This window comes from Montipora capricornis, chromosome 1 (genome assembly GCF_036669925.1).
Source record: "Montipora capricornis isolate CH-2021 chromosome 1, ASM3666992v2, whole genome shotgun sequence".
NCBI classification, from domain to species: domain Eukaryota; kingdom Metazoa; phylum Cnidaria; class Anthozoa; order Scleractinia; family Acroporidae; genus Montipora; species Montipora capricornis.
Genome location: NC_090883.1, coordinates 37770667 through 37783166, shown reverse-complemented (window position 1 = coordinate 37783166; position 12500 = coordinate 37770667). Strand labels below are relative to the sequence as shown.

The following is a 12500-nucleotide window of genomic DNA, read 5'->3' as shown; positions in this document are numbered from 1 at the left end:
GGATATTTTTGCGCGGTTTAAAACTATTCGGAGAAATAGCTATCCTAAAAGAAAATTGGGAGTAGCCATGCATTTTTCAGAGATAATTAAGCTTTAATTTGGAAAGGAACGCCATACATTGCTTTGTATTTTAAATCTTTTTACTAATATTGTTGATTAATTATCTTTGAAAAATGCGTGGTTACCCCCAATTTTCTTTTCGGATTTTGATAACACTTGTTGAGATCTGCTTTTCCCGCATATCCATACAACCGCGCAAAAATACCTTTGAATTAGTAGGCACCGTCCTTAATAAAAAAAAAGAAGAATTTTTTCTAAATTATTTTAAGACTCTGAATGTTGGTTCAGCCAGGGCATGTATGAGTATGCAACCTCCTGCAAAGCAGCCTAATGCTCAAACAACTAAGCCATTAAGGGAGCAATCTTTCAGTAGGCTTAAGTCCAAAAGCACTTGGAGTGGTTTAAAAAACCGTTATATGGGCACTGTCTTCATTATAACCTTGCCTATATGATGAGTAGTGCCATTTAAAGTTACCTGGTTGGCTAAACCATGCAGGGGTCCGGCAAGGCCATTCATACCAGCAGCAAGACAAAGGTAAGGATCAGACAGAGCACTGCCAACAAGGTGAGTGGTATGTGCACTAACATTGCCGCCCTCGTGATCAGCATGCAGAACCAAGTAAAGGCGCATCATTTCATGGAACATGGGATCTTCATATCCCAGCATGCTGGCCAGATTGTCTGCCCAGTCCTTGTTAGGATCTACAGGAGCAACTTTTCCATCCTTGAAAACATTCCTGTAGATGTACGCTGCCACTGTGGTTATTTTTGCTGTCAGATCCATACTATCTTCAAAGATATACTACAATGTGAAATGCAAAGAGACACTTACACGGTGATTAAAGCATGTGACTGGTGATTTAAAAAAGCTAGCAACAACACAGTCAGTCATCACAACGTTTTCAATTGAAGCAAAAATTAATGTGTTTGGAAATGTCATACAAGTTTATGTTTTAGACAATAGAATCTCTCTCAGCATCATTCCTTACCTCCCAGTAGGAAGATTTTGGAACTCCCTGGGCATATGCCTTAGCAAACTTGCTCTCACTGTTCATTGCCGTAATTGCAGCACTAAACTGGCTCATTGGGTGAAGAGTTTCAGGAAAGTTGTTCAACATTTGAACAACATGTTGCGGTAAGTCAGCATGAGCGGCCCATTCTTTAGACAAGTTATCAACCTACAAAAAGCAGACAAGGACATTAGGGGAATACTTCCACTTGTTTTGGAGCTTGCTCACATTCCCAGACAAAAGGTCATTTAAATGATTTGTTGTTCAGACACGCTTGACTCACTTTGTGGATTCAAAACAACTTGAGTAACTTTTACTGTGGCACATCTATTACAGTACGTTAATTCTGGCACTAATGCAGCTTTAAATACTTGTCTCAATTTACATCAATGATTTTGTTGAGTTCGAGGAAAACACATTCTAATTACCGGTAAATCAGTTCTGTAGGATGTCCCTGAGGTATCAATACATATTGTTTTTAAAACAATGGGATTCCAAATTCACTTTTTCATTTGCTTTGAAAGACGGAAAAAGTGGTCATACTTTGATCAATAACCAAGCAATTAAGGGGAAAGGGTTTGATACTGGGTTGACATCACAAATCAATTACCATGATTGTTTTTCAAAGAACCAGCAAAAGTGCAAAGCAGCCTATGATGTCAACCTGGTATTAAATCCATCCCCCTTCACTGCTTGGTTATGATTTCAACAAAGAATAACCACTTTTTCCATCTTTCAAAGCAAATTAAAAAAAAATTCAATCAAATGATTCTAAAAACAACACAACGTATTTGGACGATTTCAGAGAATAGATAAAGTGGAAAACTGTGTTGAGGTGATAGGCACTTTAATACCTGGATGGGTGACCATCTGGCAATACTCCATGCTGTACACGCTGGGGAGTCAGGCTGTTTGGCCATTGACCATGGTCCAAAATTTCAGGCTTTACTGAGCACTTTGTTTTACATTTTAAGAAATCATCACAGCAATAGACATTAACCAGTTACTGTTAGAAGAACACAATACTGGCATATCGAACAACCCACAAGTAGGATAACAAAATAGAAACTTGTTTCAGAAAGAGGGGGAGGGTGGGTTACTAAGAAAATGCTGATAAGCACGTATTAGGTCATGCCTTGTACCCAACCCTCGGGAAGCATATTTCCCTGCATAGAACTGAACTGTTCTATACAGTGTATGACAGCAATAGCTATAGGGTGGCAGCCTAATATATAGACTTCCCTCTGTAGAGGATTGTTTCTGATAAGGTCATTTTTGACTGAAACTCTTGCTTTTACCAAAAAAATTAATTATACTAGTGTTGCTTAAGAAGTGTAAAGTTGCATGTACATGTACACTGTACCTGTGCTTTTGTTGGGATTTCACCAGTCATTAGTAACCAAAATATTCCTTCAGGCAAAGGTTCCTCTCCCCCATCAGCCTTTGGCAAAAGCTACAGAAATATGCATAGACATTACAGTGCAATGCACCTTACCATGGCCACACAACAAGCTTTCACATTTATTTTGACAATTACGTGTAAATATGTCAACTCAACAACCCATGCAATGGTGTTCAACTTACAACCGTGCAAACTTTGCAAGGAGGGGTGACTGTCTTGAATCAAATTCGCACACCCTGATTAGAGTATAAATAAGTTTTAAAAAAACTTTGTTAGCTGGCCACGGTAAGGTGCATTGCACTGTGAAAGACAGATGCTTTCTCTTCAGGTGATATATTTTTTTCAAAACTTCCCATGGTCCTGGGCAAAAAGCACCAGGAACTCAATATTTCATTCTGGTCATTTTGCAAAATCATGATCCACTTCACCAAATGAACTGTAGTAAATTTACGAAGCTCCCTCCTACCCTATATGCCAGAAACTGAGAAACACAAGAAAGCTGTCAACGTGACGAAGAACCCGGAGAATGGAAAATATCAAATATTAAAAACTTGTCCAAATGAGAGGTGTCTTGTGATAAAATGTAAATAATTAGTATTTGCTGTGGGCCATTTACAACAGCAACCAACAAATTTGATTAAAATCAGCCTATCACAATGATGAATGTGGCATAATAACCCACTCTCTTACAGTGACTGAGAGCAGTGCAAAGCAAAAATCTTGGTTGCAATTTGATCTTCACAGTCCACATGAAAGGCAGATTACTTGTAGACAAGCTACATGTAATATTATAGACAGCGATGTTTTTTATCAAACTTACCTCTTGGCACTGGGGAATAGTGTAACCTCGAAATTCAATGCCCTGTAAACATACACAAAACTCCTTAAATCATGCAGCACAGTGTATTGAAGAGGAAGAAGACAATACACTGATTTTAGAAAAACTGAGTTCAGCTCAAACAAGGGCTTACAGTACTGGTTGGGTTCTATTCCACTGAGTAAATTCAGGAACTGATCAGGGCCCCAAAGCGTAATCCATTTGAGGATACAAAATGTTGAATATTTGGTGTTGTAAAATGTGACCTTCCACGGGAAAACGTACACTAACGTTTGCCCGTTAAACGGCTTAAAACTAACGGACGGTTAACGGATATTCAACGGTTTTGAAGATTGGTTTAACGTTTTTTACTAACGCTCTGATGGTTTGTGCTAACGCTCTAACGGTTTGTGCTAACGCTCTAACGGTTTGTGCCAACGCTCTAACGTTCTTTCCATCAGTTCTAACGTTCTGCCTTAGCACTTTAACACCAAGTCTTAGTTCTAAGCTCGAAAGGCTGATCGATGACACCACAACGTAGTGAGCGATTACCGTTCATCGAACAAAGGCCATGGTTTGAAGTACTAGCACCATCGCGAGCTGGCCAAAACAAATCGGATGCACATTTCAGCGAGTTTTTTGCTTTAAGAATACTACGATGTAGACAGGCCACCAGAAACGATTGCGTGACTTTTAAAATACGATTCCGAAGAGGTGCGCCCATGGCGCCATAACTGCTGAATGCAACGAAGTCCGGATAAAAGTGGCTAATCTCGATATGTTTTGACCGTCGGACTCACAATGATGCGATGCATTACTAAATTGTGAATTTCTCACGGCATCCATTACTTCATTAGCTACTGTAGTTGCAAAGTAAAATACAACAAATGATTATTTTCATCCAAAGAAATGTTGTTTTCAAAGCCGAAGTAACGATAAATTCAAAGCGGCGCGTTCATAAGAGAGCTCTTTGCTATAAATACGATAAAAGAGTTCTGTATCATCAGTTAAGATGCCGAGGGGGCAAAAAAGCTCGCGAGAAACTCCAGGCGAGTGGTTAAGTTAAACAGATATTTTTCAGTTGAAATTTGGTAAGTCATGCATCATTCAATCACATTTAATTTGGCGTTCGCGCAGGATGGGTCTTCGATCTTTGGTCTTCGTTTTTGGAGTCTTTATTGTCCATTCTACCTATTAGCGTAGTTATTTCAGCTTGAAATCCATCCAAGACTCGAAGCGCTCAACCTCAAATAATATCGAAAACTCCAGCATTCCCAGCGCCAAGGATGCGTAGCAGGATTTTCGTATACCGGCTTTAGATACATGCTTGCAGCCGTCACGCCATGTGCTCCTCTCTGATTGGATGATGATTTCTTATTAGCCAATCACAGAGGAGCAAACGTTGTGACGGCTGCAAGCCGTCACACCAAACTTTGGAGTTCCGAATGCTGGATTTTTTCAATTTTATTTGAGGTCCAGCGCTTCGAGTTTTGGACGGATTTCAGATATAATGGCATGAAAGGAAACCTCTGGGTTTCAGCTTGCTTGGTGCGTGATTTGAAACCTGTACGATAGGAATTTGTTTGTGAGTTTCAGCTTGATTGGTGCGTGATTTGAAACCTGTACGATGCGAATTTGTCAGTGAAAATCGGCTTGGTGCTGGAGCGATCCGAAATCGAGCTTTCCACCCTTGTTTTACTATTGGTACGCAGAGGTGAACGTTGAACACAAACCCTTCATTTTTCTCGGTATTTTTAATTTTTTAAAAAGCGCTCTACTACATGTAATTCTACTAAGTTGTAGAAGGACACGGCCGGTTTTCCCAAAGAGGGTCACATTTTTAAACGACGCTCTACGAATCCTCTGATCCAGAACAATCGATACAGATTATTAATTCACTTGCCAACAGAATCCAAGATTTGCCCAACGGATAAGGTTAATAACTATTATACATCTGACGTATGAGACTAACGCTCTAACGGACGAGGCTAAACCCCTAACGGACGAGGCTGACGCTCTGACGGATGAACCTAACGTTCTGACGGATAAGACTAACGTTCTAACGGATGAAGTTGACGCTCTGACGGTTTCATGTAAACTTCTAACGGACGGCTAACGGATATCTAACGCTTCGGTCAATTTAACGGTTTAGCGTTAGTGTACGTTTTCCCGTGGAAGGTCACAAATAGTCTCAAGACTCACAAGAGCAAAAGACAATCTCCTTTTTAAGAAAGATTTTTCGAAATCCTGCAAAGTCCATTGCCTCACTGCCATAAAAGACAGCCCACTAGTGGTATTATCCCTCAGGACCATACTTCTACAGGTGATGACTTTAATTAATTAAAAACATTTGGTCAGACGGCTTTATGCAACATTAATTATAGCATCAACTTACCTCATTTGCATCTAAGTGAGATGTCTCTGTGACCAGGCCTGTGATGCCACGCATACCTCCATAAACCTGACAAATGGAAAGAGTGATAACATTAGAACCTACCAGCTAACATCCATGGTTTGCACGATTTTTAACTGTTCTTTGGGACAAGCAATAATTCCCTGTTACCATGATTATGATCATAAATTTTTCCTAAGCATGCAAGCACTATCTCTATTCAAGACAAGAATAACTACATGAAAATTTGAAAAAAATCAGCATAATAATTGTTGGAAGTTTCAGTCCATCCCTGCTAGACTTAGCTACAAAAAGTTGGGTTTTCTTTTTAGATTTTTAGACGTTGAAGACATTTTTTAGAAAGTTTGGAGATTTTAAGATGAATTTAGCAAGTTCCAAGATTTTTAGATTTTTAAGAGTCAACAAAATCTGTAAGATGCGTTAAAAATTAATTTAGAGATTGGAATTAGCAAAAATAATGTTTTTGCTTACAAAACAGTGAGCAGAACAGTTTAACCATTCAGTTATGTATCCCCTAATTCTGTTACAGTTAATTATTTAGATATGATACTAAATTTATGGGTTCGTACTTAAATAACCCTACTTAAAGTACAATTACCAACTTACGTTATCCACAACAGCTATTGTGTAGGCAGCTTGTGTTAACTTATAAGGATCTTTAATATTGATATTTTGAATCAAAATTTTGGGATTTTTTGGGTAAAATTTTGAGTTTTAGAACTTTTTCGGAGATTTCTAGAACATGTTTGGGAGATTATCCGGATAGATTTAGTTGTTTTTTTTTTTATTATTGTAGCCAAGCCTAATCCCTGCCATCAGTGTCAATTGACACAATTAGACAGCAAATACACACACAAATTTCTGGGGGACAGAATCAAGGACATAAGCTACAATGAATGGTAAAATAAAACCACCCAGGCACACCTTCTTAGACTTGTACTAAGGTAGGTAGGTAAGGTCTGCTTACGAGCCAAGTGGCCCATTGGGCCAGAGCTTATCCTGGTTTCTGCAGCATGAAGCGACTAGGAGTATTTCTACTCTCCCCTGGATGGGATGCTAGTCCATCGTAGGGTTACCCCCAGCATTAAATTCGCCGGTACCCATTTGTACACCTGAGTGGAGAGAAGCACCGTGAGAGTAAAGTGTGTTGTCCAAGAACACAACACAATCTCCCTGGCCAGGGCCCGAACCCGAACCACTCAATCCCAAATCAAGGGCACTAACCTTGAGGCCACCATAAGCCATTTTACCGATACAGCGGCCATTTTGAAATCCATTGTTTCAAATAGCTATTATGGGATTCTAAGGGGGCAAATGCATACTAATTGCCCCCTTAGAATCCCATAATAGCTATTTGAAACAATGGATTTAAAATGGCCACCATATCCGTAAAATGGCCTATGCCTCCCACAGACTTGTACTAAAATAAGGATGAAAAGAGTTAGGAGGTGTTCAACTGCATGAAAGTCAATGCACTTTCCTTTTGAATAATTACAAATTACAAATGACTATAACCATTCTATAACTTTGTCAATCAAAATGTTTAAGTGAAACAGCTCATAAAATATTAACTCACAACTGGTGGCCATTAAAGCTGAGTGCAATAGTTGGTTTTACTCCTTGTAGGTGAAAAAAAATTTAAGAAGAAAACGTGAAACAGCAAATGCATGTTCAAAAAATTAAATTTGTGCGAACGGCACCCGGTGCGCACGCAACTGCACATCAGCACATCAGCTTACACTGCATTTTTAAATGCTAGCTAGTACATGTATTTTTCTTTCAGAAGTACAAAGGTCATCTTTCACATCCGTGAAATGGAAAGACGTACATTGAGGGCAGATTTATCAAACAGATATTAGTTTTACGGTTTTCTCTATTTTATAGGAAAATTCAGGAAATTTGTATTATGATGAAATTTCTGCGACAATGAGATGTGACAAGTGTACCTGGTCGACTGTATATTCTCCCAGAATTTTATCTCCATACGTCTTTCGGAATTCAGCAACTTCTTTTTGCTTCTCTGGTACAATGCGATAAAGCGTTTCCTTCAAACTCTGAGAAACGAAGGATGTAGCCATAATTAGTGCGCACCATTAAATTAAAAAGCCGGTAAGTAAGATGATATATAGTGTCCTCGAACTACGTAGCCTGCAGAATATATATTGAAGTGTAAAAAGTTTAAAGTACATTTCCATACCAGAGTTTCTGCTTGTGTAGACTGAAGCCGTATTAAACTCCTTATCAGTCCTTGTTGAACTACTGGCTACGAAAAGATAAGAATCCAAACATAAGATTGAACGATAACAGAGAGAAACACTCAAACAGATCGGTGTCTCTTAACCAAAATCACGACTTCAAGACACGCGGATATGGAACTTTGACTGTGGAGAACACATCTTAGAATAAACACACTAGAAACGACGGACAATGAACGTGTTCGTTAACGGGATAAGTCGCTTACTGTCGATTGCCCCAGTCTTGATAACAGTTTACAACTCGTGAAAACATTCATTTTGAAGAGTCCCTAATACTAATAATCTACCGTTTCCTTCGGTCACTCATACAAGGCATACATGCGTCACAAGAAGACGAGAAAGACTGAGCTCTAAGGAAGGACACAGCATAACCGGAAGAACACGACAATTTGTACTTCCGGTTCCTTTAACGTGACAGAGGATTTTGCGCGACACATTCAAGAAGAAACCGTTCCATGATGGAGGGAAACCCAAGCGTGAGATCTATAAATGCTGAGTACTCCGCTGTTAGTGTAGCCAAGTAAGTATACAGGCTGGTTACATATTTGGTAAAAAAAGGATTGACATCCCCTGCTCATTGCGTCGTTCAAACTTGGTATAATTTTCGTAACGGAATTGCTAGCTTTTGGGATGATCCGAACCAAAATCACTTGGATCACGGTGCATGATTCAAAGGAACCGATGAATCCACTCTGAGAAAAGGATTCTTCGGTTCCATTGATGCACCGTGATCAAAGTGATCTTGGATCATTGATCATTTTTCGGATCATCCCAAAGGAACGCACACTTAGTTTATAATTTTTTTTCTAACGGAGCCGATAAGTTCAAGAGGTTAAAGCACCTAAAGCATGTATTATGATAAGTACCTAGCCTCTCGATGGCAGTCAAACGTTTTTGTTCATAATTCTTACAAGGCTTATGATTCAGCAAGAACAATTAAAAAATTGTAAAAGTTTTATCTAGCTAGAGCAATATCCGCGAAATGTTCGAGATATTTCCATCAATGATCTATGAGCGCAGCTGGTACAATCGCCTCATTGTTTTTTATACACCAAAAGGTAATCATTGTTGAAAAACATCTTGCCGAATTTCAAATCAAATTAAAATGTTTGCTTGCAACGAAATGCCAGCCACACAGTTACAACACTTTAGAATCTCTTCATGTACTCCCGTTTGGTGGCATTAAGTTTTCTTGGTTGAGACTTAGATCAATGTACAATAATAAGCCTTGACTTTTGCCAAAGAGAACCTTTATTTTCTATTTATCGTCTTTTGTACAATATACTTAGATTAGGCATGATGTAAAATGAAAAGCAATTTTTTTTGTCTCCAAATGTTACACTGGGTCATTGGTAAAATATTTGTGAGATTGAAAACTTGTTTGACTGGTTCTTTAATAATAACTCCTTGTCTGACTTTTGTTTTTGTTTTGGTTGTGATTCTCACGTGCATGCATAAGATTTCATTTTTTTATCCATTAGGCTAATTAATTTCTCGTTCAAGTAACTGGATAAAGTTTTACAATAACAGTGTAAAGTGCAGTTAATGGAGCGTGACACCTTCGGTTGTTATTCCTCTGTCACGTTATACTTTGACATTACATAACACGTACAAGACATGCATACCCATTCATTGTGCGTTCATAACACGACCAATACAATAAACAAAATCTATCTATATTGCACGACTGTGTGCAACATTTTATCCCAATCGTTTTATGGACCAAAACGGACTAGATGGTAAGTTATTTGGCATTGGTTTAGTCCTAGGTACCTGTTTATGTATTAGAGGTCTAGTACCAATTTCCAGCTTTCAAAGCTTACTACAATGAGTACCTTAATTATCTCAAACAGAACTTTTTTTTCCCACCCTTCCCTCTGTTTGGAGGCTTTGTGATTGAATTTATTAATTGGGGTTCACCTCTTGGCTTTTGCGCTCTGTTAATTCTCACGGCGACTTCCCCAAGCTTTGTTTTTGTGCCAGTGCTACATCATGTATGCTCTTTATCTTCCTCTATTCTTGTCTGATCCAGCACATACAGGCAGAATCAAGTGCTAGGGAAATAAGGAGGTTAGAGCTAGTAAATACCTACTCTCTTTCCATTTTAGGATGATGTTGGCCATTGGTTAAACTTGTAGTGTGGTAGAGAGCTAGGTTTTTAGATTGCCAAAAATGACTTCTACCCGCGTACAACTTTTCCTGATCCAGAGCAGTCTACAAGAGCGCTGGGGAGATAGGTTTAGGCTTTTGTCATGCAAGGAAGGCGTCGCCGACCATGAGGCGGTATACCCACCTTTATGCCAAGCATGTTTTGCTTGGTTTGGGTTTTCCTGTCTCTGATAATTGTAGTCGCCATAATCTAAATAGATTGAGGAACTGCAACGTGAACTATAAGATCCCACTTTCATTCATTATTTTATTATTATGTTTTCCTTTTGGTTGAGATTTTCTCACATGTACATCAGATCTGATATCCCAATTATCTTAGCTTTATCTTTGCTTTTAATGTAACGGAAGTTGTCGTTCATTTATTTACACGTATATTGACCACATTATTGCTGTCAAGTGATATGTAAAAAAAGGAGAGACTTCATAGAAGTAAGACTTTTCAGCCAAGGTGCCTCAAGTAGCATTTGAACTTGGGACCTCTTGATTCGGATGTTGGCCCAAAAACCATCAGACAGTAATTTAGGATTTTGTGGGGAATATTTGGGGGAAATATCAGTGTCTTATCTGTCTTTATCAAAAATTAAAAAACCCCAACTCTTTCTATCTAGGTTTGTAGTAAGTAAACTTATTTTATTTATCCAACAAATTTCTTCTGAATTACAGTGAACATTTAGAAATTAAGGATGAGGGCAAGGAAGAAATTTCAGTTGTCACAGACTCCAGTCCACTACTCCATATCACAGGCAGTGATGATCACGAGAGGACTGGAACTGTATTCTCATCAATATTTACACTTATTTCAACCATGGTTGGGGGCGGAATTCTTTCACTACCATTTGCTTTTCAACAAGGAGGTTTTATTGTGACATCAGTGGTATTGCTGTGCGTTCTTATGGCATCTACACATGGAGCATTTTTAATCATAAACAGCAAAAGATATTGCCAAGGGAAAATAAGAAATGTTGAGGATGTGGCTTACATTGCATTTGGAAACAAGGGAAAGGTATGCTATTGAAGTACAGTTTATGCCAGAATTAAATTTTGTTAATAATATTGTGCTCTTATATTTTCCACAGTGAGGTGGTATTAACTCTGGGTGGTACATGCTCAGAGCTTGGCCTCCTTTTTAGCAGACGCTTGCTGCTTCATAGTGGTGACATGATATTTTGGTAAAATATGTGTGTATGTGTACTTCTTATTTAGATTATCCGTACTCATTTTGGTAACTTGTCGTGATCATCATCCACGACTGTATCTTGGAGAGTAATTTACTGAAAGAAGACAAAGAAGTAGGGGTGGTTTGTTTATCTGACACCATGGGTGCTTACCATTTAGCCAAATAATCTGGATGGAATGATCGTTGCCTAAAGGTAAGCGATTTTCCGAATTTAATGACCAACCGGATGAGAATGGCGGTTACCAAATGGTAAGAGCATTTCCCAGATTCTGTTCTGAACGGAGAAAGGGGACTACCTCCGGAGGTTGTCCACAATTTCCGAAAAGATTTTCCGGAAAGCTGCCTTTCCATTTGACATCAAACTGAAATTTCCGGTTTTTTTGGCTAAATTGTAAGCACCTCATGTCATGTTAACACAAACATTCCATCATGTCATCTCTGTATCGTTGTATCAAAGTAATAGCGTATAGCAAAAGAATAGAGACAGAGGGTTCTTGGTTTCTATGTTTACATTTTACTAGTGTAATAATAAAATTAATCATAGAAAAGGTCATGCGAGTGTACAAAAGATACACCGGTATCCTATTACAATGATAATCACATGCATCGTTACATCCCACCCCCTTCTATAGATGAGAGGAGCTGAATCTTTCGATGCTTTTTTTTTTCATTGTCGTAACAGTAACGGGTAAATATTAAGTGTTCAGTTTTGAGGTTTCGTCATCTTGCAAATAAGCCAGGGGTTTGGTTGTTCTGCAGGGCTCTTGCTCCTCTGGTAGGTCAGTGCCGTTGGGGTCTGAGGTGTTGGGTAGGTCTGGCTCTTTTGGAGATGGTTGCTGGCTGGGTGTGTCAGTGTCAAGAGCAGTGGGGTCAGTCAAGACTGGCTTTGGCGGGTCAACTATAATTGGGTCTTGTGTTTGGAATTAGGTGTCTCCAGTTTCTAATGTAGACCTGACCATCTTTAGTATGTACTTGGTAAGACTGGAAGTCAACCTGTCCTTGGACCTGAGCTCTGAGTCATAGTGAGTTTCATTTTGAAGTGTGATCAAGCAGTTTGACTCTGACAGCATTCCTGGGGTTCAATTCTGTAAGCGCTTTGGCGCTAACATTGAAGTATAGAGCCTGTTTCGCTTTGCGACGTGCCATCTTCTCCAGGTTGTCTGTAGGGTCTGCCAGTTTTAGCAAGGTGGTGATCGT

At 39.0% G+C, this 12500-nt stretch overlaps 2 protein-coding genes across 2 annotated transcripts in view; one reads left to right on the top strand and one right to left on the bottom strand.

Annotated features, from left to right (window-relative positions):
* LOC138041796 (citrate synthase, mitochondrial-like) overlaps window positions 1–8314 on the bottom strand; it is a 13278-nt gene extending 4964 nt beyond the window's left edge. The window contains exons 1-8 of the mRNA XM_068887497.1: window positions 8164–8314; window positions 7900–7965; window positions 7649–7756; window positions 5685–5750; window positions 3293–3334; window positions 2434–2523; window positions 1050–1238; window positions 536–862 (exon numbers count right to left, since the gene is read on the bottom strand). Of these exons, the coding sequence (XP_068743598.1) occupies window positions 536–862; window positions 1050–1238; window positions 2434–2523; window positions 3293–3334; window positions 5685–5750; window positions 7649–7756; window positions 7900–7965; window positions 8164–8214 (939 nt within the window). The 5' untranslated portion in view covers window positions 8215–8314. The remainder of the gene's footprint in view (window positions 1–535; window positions 863–1049; window positions 1239–2433; window positions 2524–3292; window positions 3335–5684; window positions 5751–7648; window positions 7757–7899; window positions 7966–8163) is intronic.
* Window positions 8291–12500, top strand: part of LOC138041787 (uncharacterized) — a 14804-nt gene continuing 10594 nt past the window's right edge. Inside the window, exons 1-2 of the mRNA XM_068887494.1 lie at window positions 8291–8477; window positions 10790–11129. Of these exons, the coding sequence (XP_068743595.1) occupies window positions 8413–8477; window positions 10790–11129 (405 nt within the window). The 5' untranslated portion in view covers window positions 8291–8412. The remainder of the gene's footprint in view (window positions 8478–10789; window positions 11130–12500) is intronic.